We start from the raw sequence: 16,426 nt of genomic DNA on the forward strand, positions 1-16,426 counted from the left end.
CCAATCTCCCTGTTATATGTAACTGCATTTTCCGCACCATTGTTTTTAGTTTATGTTTACGATGCACCCCTGTTCTATGTGAACCAGCATGATGGGACTGCGTTCTCGAATGCCGGTATATAAAAACCCTAAATAAATAAATAAATAAATAAATAAAAATCTCTCTCTCTCTCTCAGCCTATGCTGTTAACCTTGTTGTACAAACAGGTGCGGCTTATACAAAGGTGCGACTTATCTACCAACTTTTTTATCAAAATGACAATTAATAGGGGGGGTGCGACTTACACACAGGAAAATATGGTACCCACCCACCCCCACCCCCAAGGCAGAGAGTTGCGCCGGCTTACCTCGTGTTTTCTCAGAGGCCGATTTTCAAAGGCCTACGCGCAGCCTAACGGGGGGGATACGCGGGTGGCTGGGCTGTGTGGGTGCCGTGCTTATTTTCACAGGCTCACAGCCGTGCACGTATCTTCTGGTAGGCACATTGCGAAGGGTCCCGCACGAGGCAGAGTCCCGCACGAGCGCACGCCGGGATCAGACCGGTCCCCGCGTAACCTGCCGCTGATGCAGAGTGTGGGAAACAATAGAAAAAAATTCTAGGGTAGTCAGCTGGGTTTTAGGGGTTGGAGCTAGTTGGGTAGAAGGGAGGCAGGTTAGGTAGGGGGGTTTAGGAAGTCTGGTCCTTTACAGGAGCGGACTGGGAGGGACCTGGGGAAAAGACCTATTGCGTCGCCACGCACATCTCCTAAAATCCCCACACACACACACACACACACTCATGCGCTGATATAAAATCGATCACGCATATGCGCGGGGGTAGGCGATTTTATAACACGCGCATGTTTATAAAATCAGCGCTTCTATGTGCGTGCGCCGGCAATGGCGTGCACCTGGACGCCCGCACGTGGGTCTTAAATTCTACCTTTGAGTGCTGGAAAGTACTCCGAATCAGAGATGAGTAAATGTCAGCCCAGAGGCAGAAGCTGGAGTTCCGGTGCCTGGACCTATCTTCTGTAGCTGCTTTGTGCACAAAAAATGCTTTCCCACACATAAAATATGATTTATGTGCACGCAAAGTGCTTTCTGTGCTGAAAACAGTTTTTTTGTGCACATAACTCATATGGGTAGATTTTTAAAAACAGCAGTGGAAGGTGTTTGTGCTGGATTCCATTCATGGAATATTCCATGAATGGAATACGCTGGATATTCCATGAATGGAATACGCTGGATACGCTGAATATTCCATGAATGGAATACGCTGGATTCTAGCACAATGGAATCCAGCGTAGGATTTTATAAGATACGCGCATAGCCGCGCGTATCCTCTAAAATCCTGGATCGGCGCGCGCCGGCTGCCGATTTTGGGCAGCCGGTGCGCGCCGAGCCGCGCAGCCTGCCTCCGTTCCTTCCGAGGCCGTTCCGAAATCGGAGCGGCCTCGGAGGGAACTCTCTTTCGCCCTCCCCTCACCTTCCCCTCCCTTCCTCTACCTAACCCCCCCCCCCCCCCCCCCCGGCCCTATCTAAACCTCCCCCTTACCTTTGTCCGTAGATTACGCCTGCGAGAAGCAGACGTAAATCTACGCGCGCCAGCAGACTGCTGGCGTGCCGTCCTCCGACCCGGGGGCTAGTCCGGAGGCCTGGACCACGCCCCTGGTCCCGTCCCCGAAACGCCGCGCCCCGCGCGTAGGTCCCGCCCCCGACACGCCCCCTTCCAAAAACCCCGGGACCTACGCGCGTCTTGGGGCTCTGCGCGCGCCGGCGGCCTATGGAAAATAGGCCGCCGGCGCGCAAGGCCCTGCTCACGTAAATCCGGGCGGATTTACGCGAGCAAGGCTTTTAAAATCCGCCCGATACTGTATGTGCAGAAAAAGTGGTTTATGTGCACAAATCAAGTTTTCCAGGCATAAAATGATTTATGCTCACAAAAAATTATTTTTTTTTTCGCAGAAAGCATTTTTTCTGCACATAAATCATGCTTTATATGCAGAAAACATTATTTCTGCACATAAAATGTTATGTGCATAAATCATATTTTGCTGTGCCCTAAGCTTTTCTTTGAGAACATTTTCTGGTCTGTTCGCATTTTCTAACTCCCGATGCATTAGCATACCCTTAGCTTACTGCGTCGGGAGTTTAAAAAAAAAAAATTAGCTTGTGTGTTAAGAAACTGTGGCCTGAACTTCAGCATACAGTTTTAGTGTTCAGCTTCTTGTCTCAGTCTGCTCATTTTTTACTAATTGACATTGTTTTTAATGACGTAAATCTCCCCTATGCAAAACGTGAATGCCAGACCAAAAGTCAGGGACTTAAGATTTCTGTATGGTTATAAAATAGATGAAAATATTTATCAAATGATATGCACAATTGTCAAAGCTTTCTCCAGATGCTCTAGGTTAATTTTAATGCTTTTGCTTAGAGAAGCAAATCTTCAGTTGAGCTTCTTTGGCTTGCCTTCAGCTTGATTGCTTTATGGTGCTGTCAAGCTCATCTTGACATTTTGTTACAGGACAGACATTACAGAAATGTAATCAAACTGTTCACATTTATTAAACACTTTGTTGGTGGGCTGTGAAGTTTTTATCCTGGGATTTATCCCTGACTGAGGTTTGCTTTAATAAAACACTCGGCTTCAAGCTATATAATTGCTCACTAAGTAAAACTAAACCAGTTTGGTAACATATCAGAAATTATATTTCGTTATTACTGCGTCATCCTAATCCATCATGAAGCAGAGGATCTGTTGTACATGAAAGAAGCATTTAAGAACATAAGAACATAAGAACATGCCATACTGGGTCAGACCAAGGGTCCATCAAGCCCAGCATCCTGTTTCCAACAGTGGCCATCCAGGCCATAAGAACCTGGCAAGTACCCAAAAACTAAGTCTATTCCATGTAACCATTGCTAATGGCAGTGGCTATTCTCTAAGTGAACTTAATAGCAGGTAATGGACTTCTCCTCCAAGAACTTATCCAATCCTTTTTTAAACACAGCTATACTAACTGCACGAACCACATTCTCTGGCAACAAATTCCAGAGTTTAATTGTGCGTTGAGTAAAAAAGAACTTTCTCCGATTAGTTTTAAATGTGCCCCATGCTAACTTCATGGAGTGTCCCCTAGTCTTTCTACTATCCGAAAGAGTAAATAACCGATTCACATCTACCCGTTCTAGACCTCTCATGATTTTAAACACCTCTATCATATCCCCCCTCAGTCGTCTCTTCTCCAAGCTGAAAAGTCCTAACCTCTTTAGTCTTTCCTCATAGGGGAGTTGTTCCATTCCCCTTATCATTTTGGTAGCCCTTCTCTGTACCTTCTCCATCGCAATTATATCTTTTTTGAGATGCGGCGACCAGAATTGTACACAGTATTCAAGGTGCGGTCTCACCATGGAGCGATACAGAGGCATTATGACATTTTCCGTTTTATTCATCATTCCTTTTCTAATAATTCCCAACATTCTGTTTGCTTTTTTGACTGCCGCAGCACACTGAACCGACGATTTCAATGTGTTATCCACTATGACACCTAGATCTCTTTCTTGGGTTGTAGTACCTAATATGGAACCCAACATCGTGTAATTATAGCATGGGTTATTTTTCCCTATATGCATCACCTTGCACTTATCCACATTAAACCTCATCTGCCACTTGGATGCCCAATTTTCCAGTCTCACAAGGTCTTCCTGCAATTTATCACAATCTGCTTGTGATTTAACTACTCTGAACAATTTTGTGTCATCTGCAAATTTGATTATCTCACTCGCTGCAAGGGATTATCTTACTCGCTGCAAGGGTTTTACATCTCAGGCATACAGTGATGATTAGCCCCACATCTCAGTAATGAATCTTCTTATCTCTGAAATATGAATGCTAGTTCAGGGGTTTCATACAGCAGTATACAGGGAAGATATAGAAGCATGCATTTTACTTTTTTTTTTAGGGGGGGTTGGTTCAGCAGTTTCCTCCTGCTGATTTGGGTTCATTTGGATCCAGGGGTGGGGGATAAGGCATCATGAAAGATATTACTTGCAGCTATCGGGAGATTTTTCTCCTATTTTATATCCCTCCCTACTTACTTCAGTCCAGCCATTGCAGCAGTTCTTGGCTGGGAGCTGTGCACCAGGGCTCCCCACTACAATCTTCCAATCATGGGCCTCCTAAATTCCAGTCATTAGGTGTCGCCCTTGCACAGTGACCACGATTTCCTCTCCTCACTGCTTCTGCAGCCTTCCCCAGAGAGCGGAAGAACTGACCCGAGAATCAAACCCAGGTTCCTCCCACACTGAGCCACTAGGCCAGCCAGTGTTGGCATTAATATGGATGTCATTCTGAGGTTATAGAAAATGCAACAAACATTTCCAATCAACTCAATGCTATTCAGAGACAGAGAGTGAAGAAAATAAGGATGTGAAGGTAAAAAAAAAAAAAAATAATTTCTTTCTTTCTTTGTTTTTGGGGATTTTTTTCCCCTGGGTATCATTTCATGTAATGTTTATTTCATTTCAGTTCTTTGCAGAAACATTTAAAAAAAAAAAAAAAATCAAAAAACAGTGCATCCCCAGGGCCCCCTGCACCCATCTCACTCACTCCCAAAAGTGTCAGGGCAAGGAACTTCCCTGGTCACCAGGTACCTGATCCATGGGGGGGGTCCATCGGGGCCTGGTCCTGTCCTTGAGGCCTAGGCCTGACATTTGTTGACATTTCCTGTTTTGTTTCAAACCAATGTACATGTCTAGCAGGTAACATGAGTTACAGACGCCCTGTCTTGCACAAATTATTTTATTTATTTATTTATTTAGCGTTTTTTTTTCTATACCGGCATTCAAGATAAAAATCACATCATGCTGGTTTACATTTAACAAGGGGTGTAAAATGAAAATAAACTAAACAACTGTAACAAGTGAAGAGAAACTCTGAAGTTACAATAAAACAAGGATGTCCAAAACTGGGTGAAGAAGGAAAGTCTAAAGAAATTTAACAGACAGAGCAATTATTTACAGTGTTCTAAGTATCAGATGAGTCAGTAATTTTCTTGCCTCAGATTGTTGGTTCAGCATTATGTTGTTTGGAGCAGTGGTTCTCAACCTTTTCCCCATCAGGACACACCTGACAGACCACGCTCACATGTGTGACACACTGCTCATTAAGGTTCACAGCGGAAATAAAAAATAAAGGTTCATTATTATTTTTATTGCTAAGAATGACACAAGGGAAAGATAAGTACTCTGTCTGAACAGAATTTGCATAAATAGTAAACATCCCACACCAAAACAGCACCAATTTCCAGCACTCAAACAGTAACCACCTTACCTAAGAAAAGGCAACACTGAAAATATTACACCAGGCCTTAAGACACCAATACACCTCCTATTAGGAAAATGGAACAAGTTAGGCTGCTATAGAGCCCTACACAGAAACTACATGCCAGCAGATAACCTCACCTAAATCACATGTGCTGACCCCCACCTAACAAAGAATAAAGAGTCAAAAACGCATAACTAGGAGCATGCAGAAAAAACTGAATTGGAAACTGCAACAAGCCAGGGTCTCTGTATGCAGTGTAACAAAAGAAAAAGAGAAACATCACCCATCCTTATAAAACAAATCAAGAAATATAAAATCAATAGCAGTAAAACCATACTAACAAAAAGAACAGATTATTTCAGCTGATGAATGGAATATCCAATAATTAAAAACTCATATCAAAAATTTCTAGATACCAATAAAATATTTCAAAATAGCAGACACAAAGACCCAATAATGAAAAATAAGGATAAAAAAATGCTTTGCTCTGCATACCTGGGAACATTTGATATCCAGATGCCCTGAGATTGTTTTGAATTTGCAGGAGGAGGGGTGGTTTGCTTGCATCTTTCTCCTCTCTCTCTCTCTCTCACACTGGCTCTCAATCACTCACATATACACATGCTCTCTCTCTCACTTTTATAGGCTTTTAATCACACATTTACACACATGCTGTCTGTCTTTTCACACATACACACAGGCTTTCAATCACACTTTACATGCATGCTGTCTATATCTCACACACATAGACTCTCATTCACACACTTGCACACATGCTCTCTCTCTTACACCCAGGCTCTCAATCACATGTTTACATGCTCTCTCACCTTCACCGGCTCTCAATCACACACAGACACACATGCTCTCTCTTGTTTATATACACAGGCTCTCAATCATACACACACATGATCTCACTCACTTACACATACAGGTTCTCAATCATACACTTACATTCATGCTTTCTCTCTCACATAAAAAGGATCTCAATCACAACACAGGCTGTCAATCACACACGCAGGCTCTCTTTCACACAAATAGGTTTTCAATCACACACTTACATACATGCTGTCACACACGCGCACACACACAGGATCTCAAACACATATGCTTGTTCACTCACTCTCCCTCCCTCCACCGAACTAGCGACGGCAGCAGTTGGTCAGGACTTAGTGGATCTCAATCTGATCTCTAATTAAAATGATCCAGTAAAAGCAGGGACTTTGCCGTGCATCTTATATCATTCAAGATCATTTTGAGCAGATCAGAGATCCGATGATAAATACCTAGACGATGAGCTTTGAATTGTGATTTATTTTTTTTTTTTGCTCCGGCTGTTGAAACTGAGGCCTTGATGTTGCCTGTATCTGTCAGCTCCACCAACAAGATTGTTTAGAGTCTGCTTGGTCCAGCAAGGATGCTGCTCTGCTGAAGATTAAAGATTAAATTTTCAAAGGCTTGCTAGGGAGTTACAATAGTAAAAATCAGGATTTACATGGAGAAAATGGCTGAATCTACCTATGTGGATTTTCAGCTGCCTAAAAGCATTCGTGTAGTTTGACTATGCACATACTTTAAGCTGCAATAAAAATAAAGAGATGAAATACAGGCGCTAGAAAAAAAACCACACAAAAACTCACACAAAAATCTTTATCAACTTAAAAATCAGAAAAAATGTGTCATCCGAGCATAAATATGTGGCAACTATATGGTGATTATTTGGCAATAATACACTAAAAGGGCCGGATTTTAAAAGCCCTGCGCGCGTAAATCCAGCTGGATTTACGCGCACTGGCGTGCCTATTTTGCACAGGCTGCCGGCGCGCGCATAGACCCGGGACGCACGTAAGTTCCGGGGCTTTGTAAAAGGGGCGGGAGGGGGCTTGTCAGGAGGGCGGTTCGGGGCGGGGCCGTGGTCGAGGCCTCTGGACCGGCCTCGGAGGGAACAGGCAGCGCGCACCGGGCTCGGCGTGCACAGGTTGCACAAATGTGCACCCCCTTGCGCGCGCCGACCCCGGATTTTATAAGATACGCGCCTGGTGCTCGAACAAAAGTACGCGCTCGCGTAAATTTATAAAATCTACCCCAAAGAGTTTAAAAAAGATTAAATAGCTCAAAAAAGAATACAAACCTATAAAAAAAACCCCCAAAACACACAACACAACCTCATGGCAACTTATAAGTTTTTGTATGAGTGTACATTTTTAGCTTTTGACTTCCCATCCTTTTTCTTTTTTTGAACGCTTGGGTAACAATAAGAAGTGAGGTGAGTCGTTTAGTCCCTCCTCCACTGATGTTGGAGGAGGGACTTTTCAGCTTAGAGAAGAGATGGCTGAGGGGGGATATGATAGAGGTGTTTAAAATCGTGAGAGGTCTAGAACGGGTAGATGTGAATCGGTTATTTACTCTTTCGGATAGTAGAAAGACTAGGGGGCACTCCATGAAGTTAGCATGGGGCACATTTAAAACTAATCGGAGAAAGTTCTTTTTTACTCAACGCACAATTAAACTCTGGAATTTGTTGCCAGAGGATGTGGTTAGTGCAGTTAGTATAGCTGTGTTTAAAAAAGGATTGGATAAGTTCTTGGAGGAGAAGTCCATTACCTGCTATTAAGTTCACTTAGAGGTAGATCTTAAAAACATATGCGCGCGCGAACAAAAGTACACCGGATTTTATAAGATACGCGCGTATCTATTAAAATCCGGGGTTGGCGAGCACAAGGCTGCACAAAATCGGCAGCCTGCGTGCGCGGAGCCGCGCAGCCTGCCTCCGTTCCCTCCGCGTCCCCCCACCTTCCCCTCCCTTCCCCTATCTACCCCACCCACCACCCCTACCTAAATCCCCGCCCTACCTTTGTTGGGCAAGTTACGCCTGCTTGAAGCAGGCGTAACTTGCGCACACCGCCTCGGCATCCCCTGGCACAGGCCGCAGTGCCGGGGGACTCAGGACCCGCCCGCCCCCGAACCGTCGCCACGCCCCCGGACCGCCCCCGGATCCCGGACACGCCCCCAGACATGCCCCCTCCTGCCCCTTTTACGAAGCCCCGGGACTTACGCGCATCCCGGGGCTTTGCGCGCACCAGCGGCCTATGCAAAATAGGCCGCCGGTGCATGAGTGCCCTGCGTGCATAAATCTGGCAGGATTTATGCGCAAAGGCTTTTAAAATCTAGCCCTTAGAGAATAGCCACTGCCATTAGCAATGGTAACATGGAATACCTGCTATTAATTAAGTTGATTTAGAAAATAGCCACTGCTATTACTAACATCAGTAGCATGGAATAGACTTAGTTTTTGGGTACTTGCCAGGTTCTTATGGCCTGGATTGGCCACTGTTGGAAACAGGATGCTGGGCTTGATGGACCCTTGGTCTGACCCAGTATGGCATGTTCTTATGTTCTTAAAGCTCAGTCAGGATCTACATGAGTAATGAAAGGAGTTATGAGGCTGTACTTTTAGTGGCATTAAAAAGGCACTATGGGTAAGGGGTTTCAGGAGCAGGGCTAGAAACTACGCATTTAAGTGTGGCAAGGTACTATTATACAGGTACCTGCCCCCATGAGCAGGAATGTGTATATGGTTTGAGCAGCGCAAGGATTTCTTAATGACATTGAATTATTGTACTGTCTCAAGGTGACATGTAATGAGACACTCACAATCGCTGGCAGTCCCTTCAATAAATAGGAACGAAACTGTCAAGAACTGAGTGTTGTGGACGTGTTTCGCTGCTCTCTGAAGCCTTCCCCCCTCCCGTCCTGATGATTGCCAAGTTGAGCTGATACAGGAAGCACAAAGGACCGGTTAGGAGCCGCAGGACTGTCCCAAGGAGGAGGCTTTTGACCAGTCAGGAAGGAGGAATCTAGAGAAATAGGGGCTTCTGGCTGAGTTTATATTGCCAGGGGGGGGTCAGGCGACTGAGCTGGTGCTGAGAGACTGCGAAATGGAGAGCCCTGAGAAGAAGAGCAGGGCTGTATCCTGCTGGCCCTAGAAAGAGAGAGGAGCAGAAGAGTTTGTTTGAATAGGAGCTGTGGAGAGAGAAATAGACACTTCCAGGCTGCTGGGAGGACTCCCCGTCCGATTGTCTCCTGCCCTTCACAGAAATGAGGAGCCCGGGGGTGGTCCCTGCTAGGGTTTTTTGCTGCCCTGTGCGAACAATTACTGGGTTGTGCCCTGCCCCCCCCCCCCTGTTCATTCATTCTGTCCCAGGCCCAGCTCCCTTCAGTGATACAAACTACACACACACCCCCTGAACCCATGGCTGGTGCAAGGGCAAAATGTATAGCCTTGCACCCCTGCCCCATTCCACACACACACACACACACACACACAGTTAAGAGCTATGCATTTATATTTTACATGAAAAATATCATAGTACAGTATTCTGAGGTAAAAATATCACTTACATTATATTTACATGCACTGCTGTGATGCCATCCAGAAATCCCTGCAAAAAAAGACACTTGGAACCCATATGGTATTAGGCCTGTTGTGATGTATGTTGGGTGTGGGCTTGACCCTCTGAAAGCCTGAATACATTTCCTATTAGGAGAATGCCTCACCTCAGTCACACATGCAGAACATAAACAGACCCTCACCAAATACAGAACAGAGCAACCATAAAGTAGAAATACAAATGCACAGACAAAAACTGAACTGGAAACTGCAAGAAGCCAGACTCTGTATGTAGTGCAACAATGAAAAAACAGAACCATAACCACACCTCAAACATCAAACAATAATATCAAGAAATAAATACATAATCATAATACTAAAAACATACTAATATTTTTTAAAAATAGATGATGAATAACAAAATCAAATAATTACAAACTCATTTGCAAGTTTTTTTAAATGTCCCAAAAACCAGTAAAATATTTCAAAACAGCAGACTCATCAAATAACACCTGGAAAATAAAACTAAAAAGGATTTTAAAAATTCATACTATGCATACCTGGGAACTTTTGATTTCCAGTCACCCTGTGATTGCCGTGGAGTAGTGGGAGTGGGATGCACAAACTTTCTCCTTTCTTTCTTACGTGCGCGCTCCCTCTCAGAGAAACCTGCAGGCATTTCCAGCAGCCTCAGGCCCTCATCTTGACCTAAGACTGGAACCCTGCCTTCTTACCTTCCGAAGAAAACTTAAGACTTGGCTTTTCCTCCAAGCCTTCCCCTATCTTCTAAAGTGTTCAATCCAGACTCAGCCCAGCTGATGGGACGTTCACACTAGTCCCAGTACTCTTCATATGTATTTTTACCTCTAGTATTCAGGAACAGTAACTCTTCAGATTGTCTCACCAGCTGAGTTGCCAGACACAGGCTGTTGGTTGTCCCAGACTGAGAACAAACGAGTCCAGGGGTATGGGACTGGAGTTTACCACCCAGGAGTTCAACGGTTACCAAACTACAGTAGCACTCTTGAGGCTGTGGTTAATTAACTGCCTGCACCAAAAAACATGGGCCCCAGCTTTCATATATATATACGGTATATATATTTTGTCCAGTTTTCTCATTTTGTATGTGCACACTTACTGGGCTGGGGACTGTAGCGGGGAAAGGTATAATACCTAACTTTTTGGGTGCTTGATTGTGAAATTACTCTAAGGCAGGCATTTTTGGAGCTTTACTTTCTGATCCGTATTCTTTATTGCCAGCACTAACCTAACCTATCATTGCTTAGTTACCGCATCATTACCAGATTATTGTACCTAACTGCATTTTATTTTATTTTTTTCTCTTAGTATATGTTTGCCTATATTTCTGCCTTTTCAGTACCGTATTATTGTTTTACTCCCAAGTTGATAGTAAAAGCATTAAGGGCCTGATTTTAAAAAAGCATTTACGCACGTAAAACTGGGTTTTTCTTGAGTAAACGACCTTTACCCTTGTAAGCAGGCTTTTGAAAATTGCTATAATATATGCCAGTGAATTGTCCATAGGATTTGCTCGCGTAAGTGCACTTTACTTGAGTAAACAGCTTTTGAAAATTGCTACGGTAGCATGCAACGTTTACGTGCGTAACTCCTTTGAAAATCACCTCCTAAGGGTTTACAGTGGAGTAGTGACTTTCTTTGTTGTACCCTGTTCCCAGGAGTGGGGTGCAAATCACAGAAACCCAGAGAAAAGAGTTTCAGGGCATTTGGATTCTCTATCCCAGAGTTGCTAACACGACTTCCCACGCTGTCCAGGGGTGCAAGTGAGATGTATTCTTCTTCTGCAACACTCGCTCCCTTGGCAGGAAGTACACCTACGCTGAGAGTGGTGTTACATACGCTGACTCGCGTATTTTCTTTTTTTTGTTTCATGACTCACACAGCCACCCATAGCAGAAGTAAAGTTATGCGGTAGGGGACCCCAGCGCACGCTTGTTGTGCGCGTAACTGACTTCGCACTGGATTCATGCTACAGACCCGCCCCACCCAGCCCATGCTCCAACCAGACCATGCCCACATGCCACCCCTTTTTTGGCAAAATACTTTTGAGCGCGTAACGGGAGATACCCGGGTGGTCACGGCCCTTTTAAAATCCGTGCAGGTCTGAGTCACACGCGTATATCCCGCTTTTGGTGCTTGCAAGGCTTTTAAAATCGACCAGATAGTGGGCATGCCGGTAACATGTGCACTTTATGCCATGGTTTAAGACCAGTTATATATTTAGATGCATACTTATAGCTGTACAACGGCCAAACATTCAAAATCTGCTAGGTGTATGCAGGCTCGAAAGCACATACATACGTTTTCAGTTACCCCACAGGCCGACGCAATATAGTGCACTCAGCCTAGTCACAGCTTAATGCACAGTTGGATGGGCCTTTTGGATGCTGTAGAATAACTCCCGATGCAGTACTGGGATTAGCGCGTCCAAAACGCATGTCGAAACAAGCTAATAGTGCTCATTTATTTTAGATTTTCAGATGCCATGTAGATGAGGCTCTTAGCTATTGCCCCCGATGCAGAAACACACCCACCCCCGGTACCCAAAGCACACTCGTTAATGCCGCAAACTTAATGCCAGCCCTGGAGCTGACGTTAAGTCATACCGCAAGCCAAAACAAAAAAAATCCTGCTGTCACCGGTTCCTCCTACTTAGTATTGTTGCGATACTATGATCGACTGCTTGTGGGGAATGAAATTCACAAAAAAAGGAAGGGCTTGATAACAAAGAAAAAAAAATTGGTGGGCCTATAATATATGCACACGACGTACACGCTGCAAGCGTGTGTGTATATTGGGTGTGTGAGTTATCTGAGGCGAGATAAAACGGATGCTCGTATTGAGCGTCCACTTTCCCAACCCGCGCACAGCCAAGACTCCGAGTGCTAAGGTCGCACAATTTGTCCCTTGCGTATCCTTTTTAGCTCGGCCATTGATTTACATACTGCATCGGGCGCCCAGGGACTGTGGATGTGCGCGCGATACAAAAACGGGTGTTCGACACGAGTGGCATCGGCGGCCCCCCATTGACTATCAGAAGGATCTTCATAACTAGCTAGCTGATATGGCACATTGACTCAGATAGCAAAACTAATCATCAACTCTATTTTTTCATATTTCAAAAAGTGCTCTGGTATTTAAATGCCAAACGTGAAACCTGACTTAATATAATAGTGCACAAATAACAATTCCTGAACCATTTTTTTAGTTGATATTTTACATTTTAAGCTAAATACCGTTATTTTGGGGGGTTTTCCCCCAGTAAATTCAACATGACTCACACAATGGCGAAAGCCTTTTTTGATCGCTGATGATTCATTCCTGCTTCTTCTGTTTTCTCAGGTTTCATGACCTACATCGTAGAGCCTCTGTTTGAGGAATGGGCCCGGTTTACAGGAGACAGCCCCCTCTCTGAAAATATGCTCTGCCACCTCAGGAAGAACAAGGCCAAATGGAGGGGTCTGCTCCACAAGCAGCACAGCAGGAGCAGCAGCGATCACTCAGGTCAAGTGACTGAAAAAGAAGAGAGCCAGAGTCAGACTTCGAGGGAAGGGGAGGCCCCTTAGTGCCAGGCACACACGCACTCGTCCCCTGTAGCACTGCTCTTCTGCTCCTCTGCTGGTCCCAGTGCTGTCAAGTGAACGAGAAACTCCTGGGAGCTGCCGGGGCTGCCATTCCGGAGAAACGGAAAGAAGGTAGAAAGTTTAAAGCACGAAGGAAGCAGAAGCTATCGGGGTCACGGTGAATAAACCCCCAGACACCCATCCCCCACCCCCACCCACCCCCGATTCGTAGTTCACCGTTCTGTTCTCCTTGACATTCAGCGCATCACCCTGTTATTCTAAGTAAGTCAGAAGCCGCCATCCTTCTCTGACCACCGCTGCCAGCAAATCAGGAGCGTCACCCGAACGCAGAGCGGGATGGAGAGAGGCGGGTGTCCAGGGTCCGCCTTGCTGCCTGGACTCCTTTGGCGGGGAGCGGACTGGAAGTAGATCCGGAGCATTATAGAGCGCTTTCAGTCTAGCAGCAGGGGCTACACGTTAAAAAAAAAAAACAAAAAAAACAAACCCACCAGCATGAACCGCACTCCAAAGAGTTTCTGTGCAACCGAGAAGGAACCGCTTTATTTTATTAATGATAAATAATAATTCTGGTAATAATGAGAAAAATACCTTCTTAACTTTTGTATTCCATGCACTATCACATGAATCTAAAAACCCTCTGGACTTAAGGACTTCCCCCACATACAGTACACAGGACAAGACCGATTTTGTTAATATTTTTATACCACTTTAGAAAAGACACTGGCATCCTCTCAGTTTCAGAAGCTGTATTTCCGATTAAAAAAAAAAAAGAAATTAAAACTGCCTGGGAACGGGTCAGCGGGAAGGTGCAGGGTGGATGTATGGTTCCTACCTTCATGACATTAGAGAGTTCTACCTTTTTCGATGACTGGTTTTAGTGAAATGTTTCCTATCTGCACGTGTACATTATTTGTAAATACTGATCCACTGATTCCCATGCTGAAGTATCATGGGGTTGCTACCTGTACAGACAAATGGCACTGTGAACAGAGTACTGTTAGTTCAACAAAGCGTTTTGTAAATAGGAGAAATAGTTTATTCGTTTATTAATTGTTAATGGAACGCAGCTGTTTGCAGATAAAAGGCCTTAAACTTTCACCGTCCTTGGTCAGATGCTGATAATCATCAGGGGAAGAATCTGCTTAAGCTGCGGCGTCAAACCTCAAACCTTTTAAAGCGGCAGGGGTGGTTGCGTGCCGTGGAGGGAGGATGCTGGATTGCGGCGTTCCTCTTGCCTGTGCCGCTGCTGCGCGCCCGGTCTAGGGGGGCATGCGTTCCTCCGTGCGAGGCAGCGATGAGCGCAGATTCTCAGCCAGGGCATTCCTGAAAGCATCACCACTTCACAGCCATTCCATCACGGAAAGCCTTAGGGGGGACACAAGGGCTTTCAGATCTTCACGCGTCACGTACCCCCAATTAAAACTGGTGGTCATTTCAGTCAATGTTACGAGAAACCCGTTTCGCGTTTTTAAACCAATGACCATCTTTTTTTTTTTTCTTTTTCACGTACCTTACTATGAATCAAAATGTTTCTTGAAGGTTGGGAATCCTAGCAGGCTTTATATCATTATTTACTGCTTTTAGAGTTCAGTTTCTTTTTTTTTTTTAAGGAAGTGAAAAATAATTGACATACAATTTGATTTGCTCTAGTAACGGGGAGCTGCAGTTCTTTATTTATTATTTCCTTTTAGATTAACAACTTTTTTCATATTACACAAAAAATGCTTGTTAAAAAAAAACAAAACCCTCTTTATTTCAGCGATAGTTGAATCTAAGACAAAATATTTGCCTGCTACTGATGTTAGGTCTCCCAAGCCAAAGGTGATAAAATATATGATTTTAAACAATTGTTTTATATATTTTTTAAACTACTTCAGCTGTGAGTTCCATAGGGCTTCTGTTTTCCTGCCTGCGAGATTTAGTCTCCCATGGGCGAGCAAAAAAAAAAGTTCCTTTTTTTTTTTTTTTTTCTAAAAGCATTTAATGAATAAAATAATTTCTTAAAACCAGGTAGCCATGGCAGCTATTACAGATCCAAGCTGTAATATCTATTCATGCACATATCTAGTGTTTCCAAAGGACAGACAGTCCATGCACACAGCCACCAGCTGATGGCCATAAGCCATTGCTATTAGTCATGTTTCATAGTGGAATGGTAAGTTTGTTTCCCATGAAAACATTTTTTTACCTTGCCTTCTTCTTCTCAACAAAAATGACCAAGGCTGTGGTTATCCTCATTTTTTTCAAGGTGTTTTTCTACTCCATACATCAGGGGTAGGCAACTCCTCTCCTTGAGTGCCACAGAGTTTTCAGGATATCCACAATTAATATGCATGAGACACATTTGTATGCATTGGAGGCAGTGCATGCAACTGCATCTCATGGAATATTTGCTGTGGTTATCCTGAAACCAGACTGGCTCATGGCACTTGAGGTCTGAAGTTGTCTACCCCTGCTCCACAAAATCCAGGAGAGAGAGAGAGAGCAGAATTAACTTACTTATCTTGTTTCCTAATTTACATTATTGTTTGGACTGTTAAAATGTTGTTTAATAACTCTAAATCTGGACATATGAATGTTTAAAATAATAATACAAAAAAAAAAAACATTGCAAATAGTCAAATCAATAAAAGTAGTGCCACTACCCAAGTCGCATCTCTGGTTGATCTTGCATTCTACAATAATTAATATTGTTGGTTTCCCAAGAAGATCCTATTAATCCAGATGTAGGCTTTTAAGACTCATGATAACTTGGTACCTACCTAGAGAGGGTCGGTGAGCAGATTGGTATTAACCAATTAGGTTTGTATTGTTGTATAAGGCCTCTCAGAAAGGGAGGGGTGAAGACATACATAAGCAAAGAAAAGCCAGTGTGGAATGGACAAATCAGTGTAGGGAAAATCTGAGTTTTGTTCTACTTTTGCATTGGCATAGAAAGTCTGCCAGATTTATCTGTGTCCCAGTAGTTTCAGTGGAAATCCACTATTGCAAAACTAGAGCAATTTTTACACTGGAGCAAATCTTTCTGAAATGCTCATTTCCCCCCCCCCGCCTTATACAATATTTTGCCTATGGAAGGTGACCATAAAGGTCTGTAACTACAGTATA

General features: G+C 44.0%; 1 protein-coding gene across 3 annotated transcripts in view; it reads left to right on the forward strand.

Moving 5' to 3' along the window:
- Positions 1–15,960, forward strand: part of PDE7B (phosphodiesterase 7B) — a 627,908-nt gene extending 611,948 nt beyond the window's left edge. For all 3 annotated transcript variants that reach the window (XM_029596617.1, XM_029596616.1, XM_029596615.1), the window contains one exon: positions 13,077–15,960. In XM_029596617.1, the coding sequence (XP_029452477.1) occupies positions 13,077–13,300 (224 nt within the window). In that variant the 3' untranslated portion in view covers positions 13,301–15,960. The remainder of the gene's footprint in view (positions 1–13,076) is intronic.
- The last annotated feature ends 466 nt before the right edge of the window (positions 15,961–16,426 follow it).

Source organism: Rhinatrema bivittatum, chromosome 3, assembly GCF_901001135.1.
Source record: "Rhinatrema bivittatum chromosome 3, aRhiBiv1.1, whole genome shotgun sequence".
Lineage (NCBI taxonomy): Eukaryota > Metazoa > Chordata > Amphibia > Gymnophiona > Rhinatrematidae > Rhinatrema > Rhinatrema bivittatum.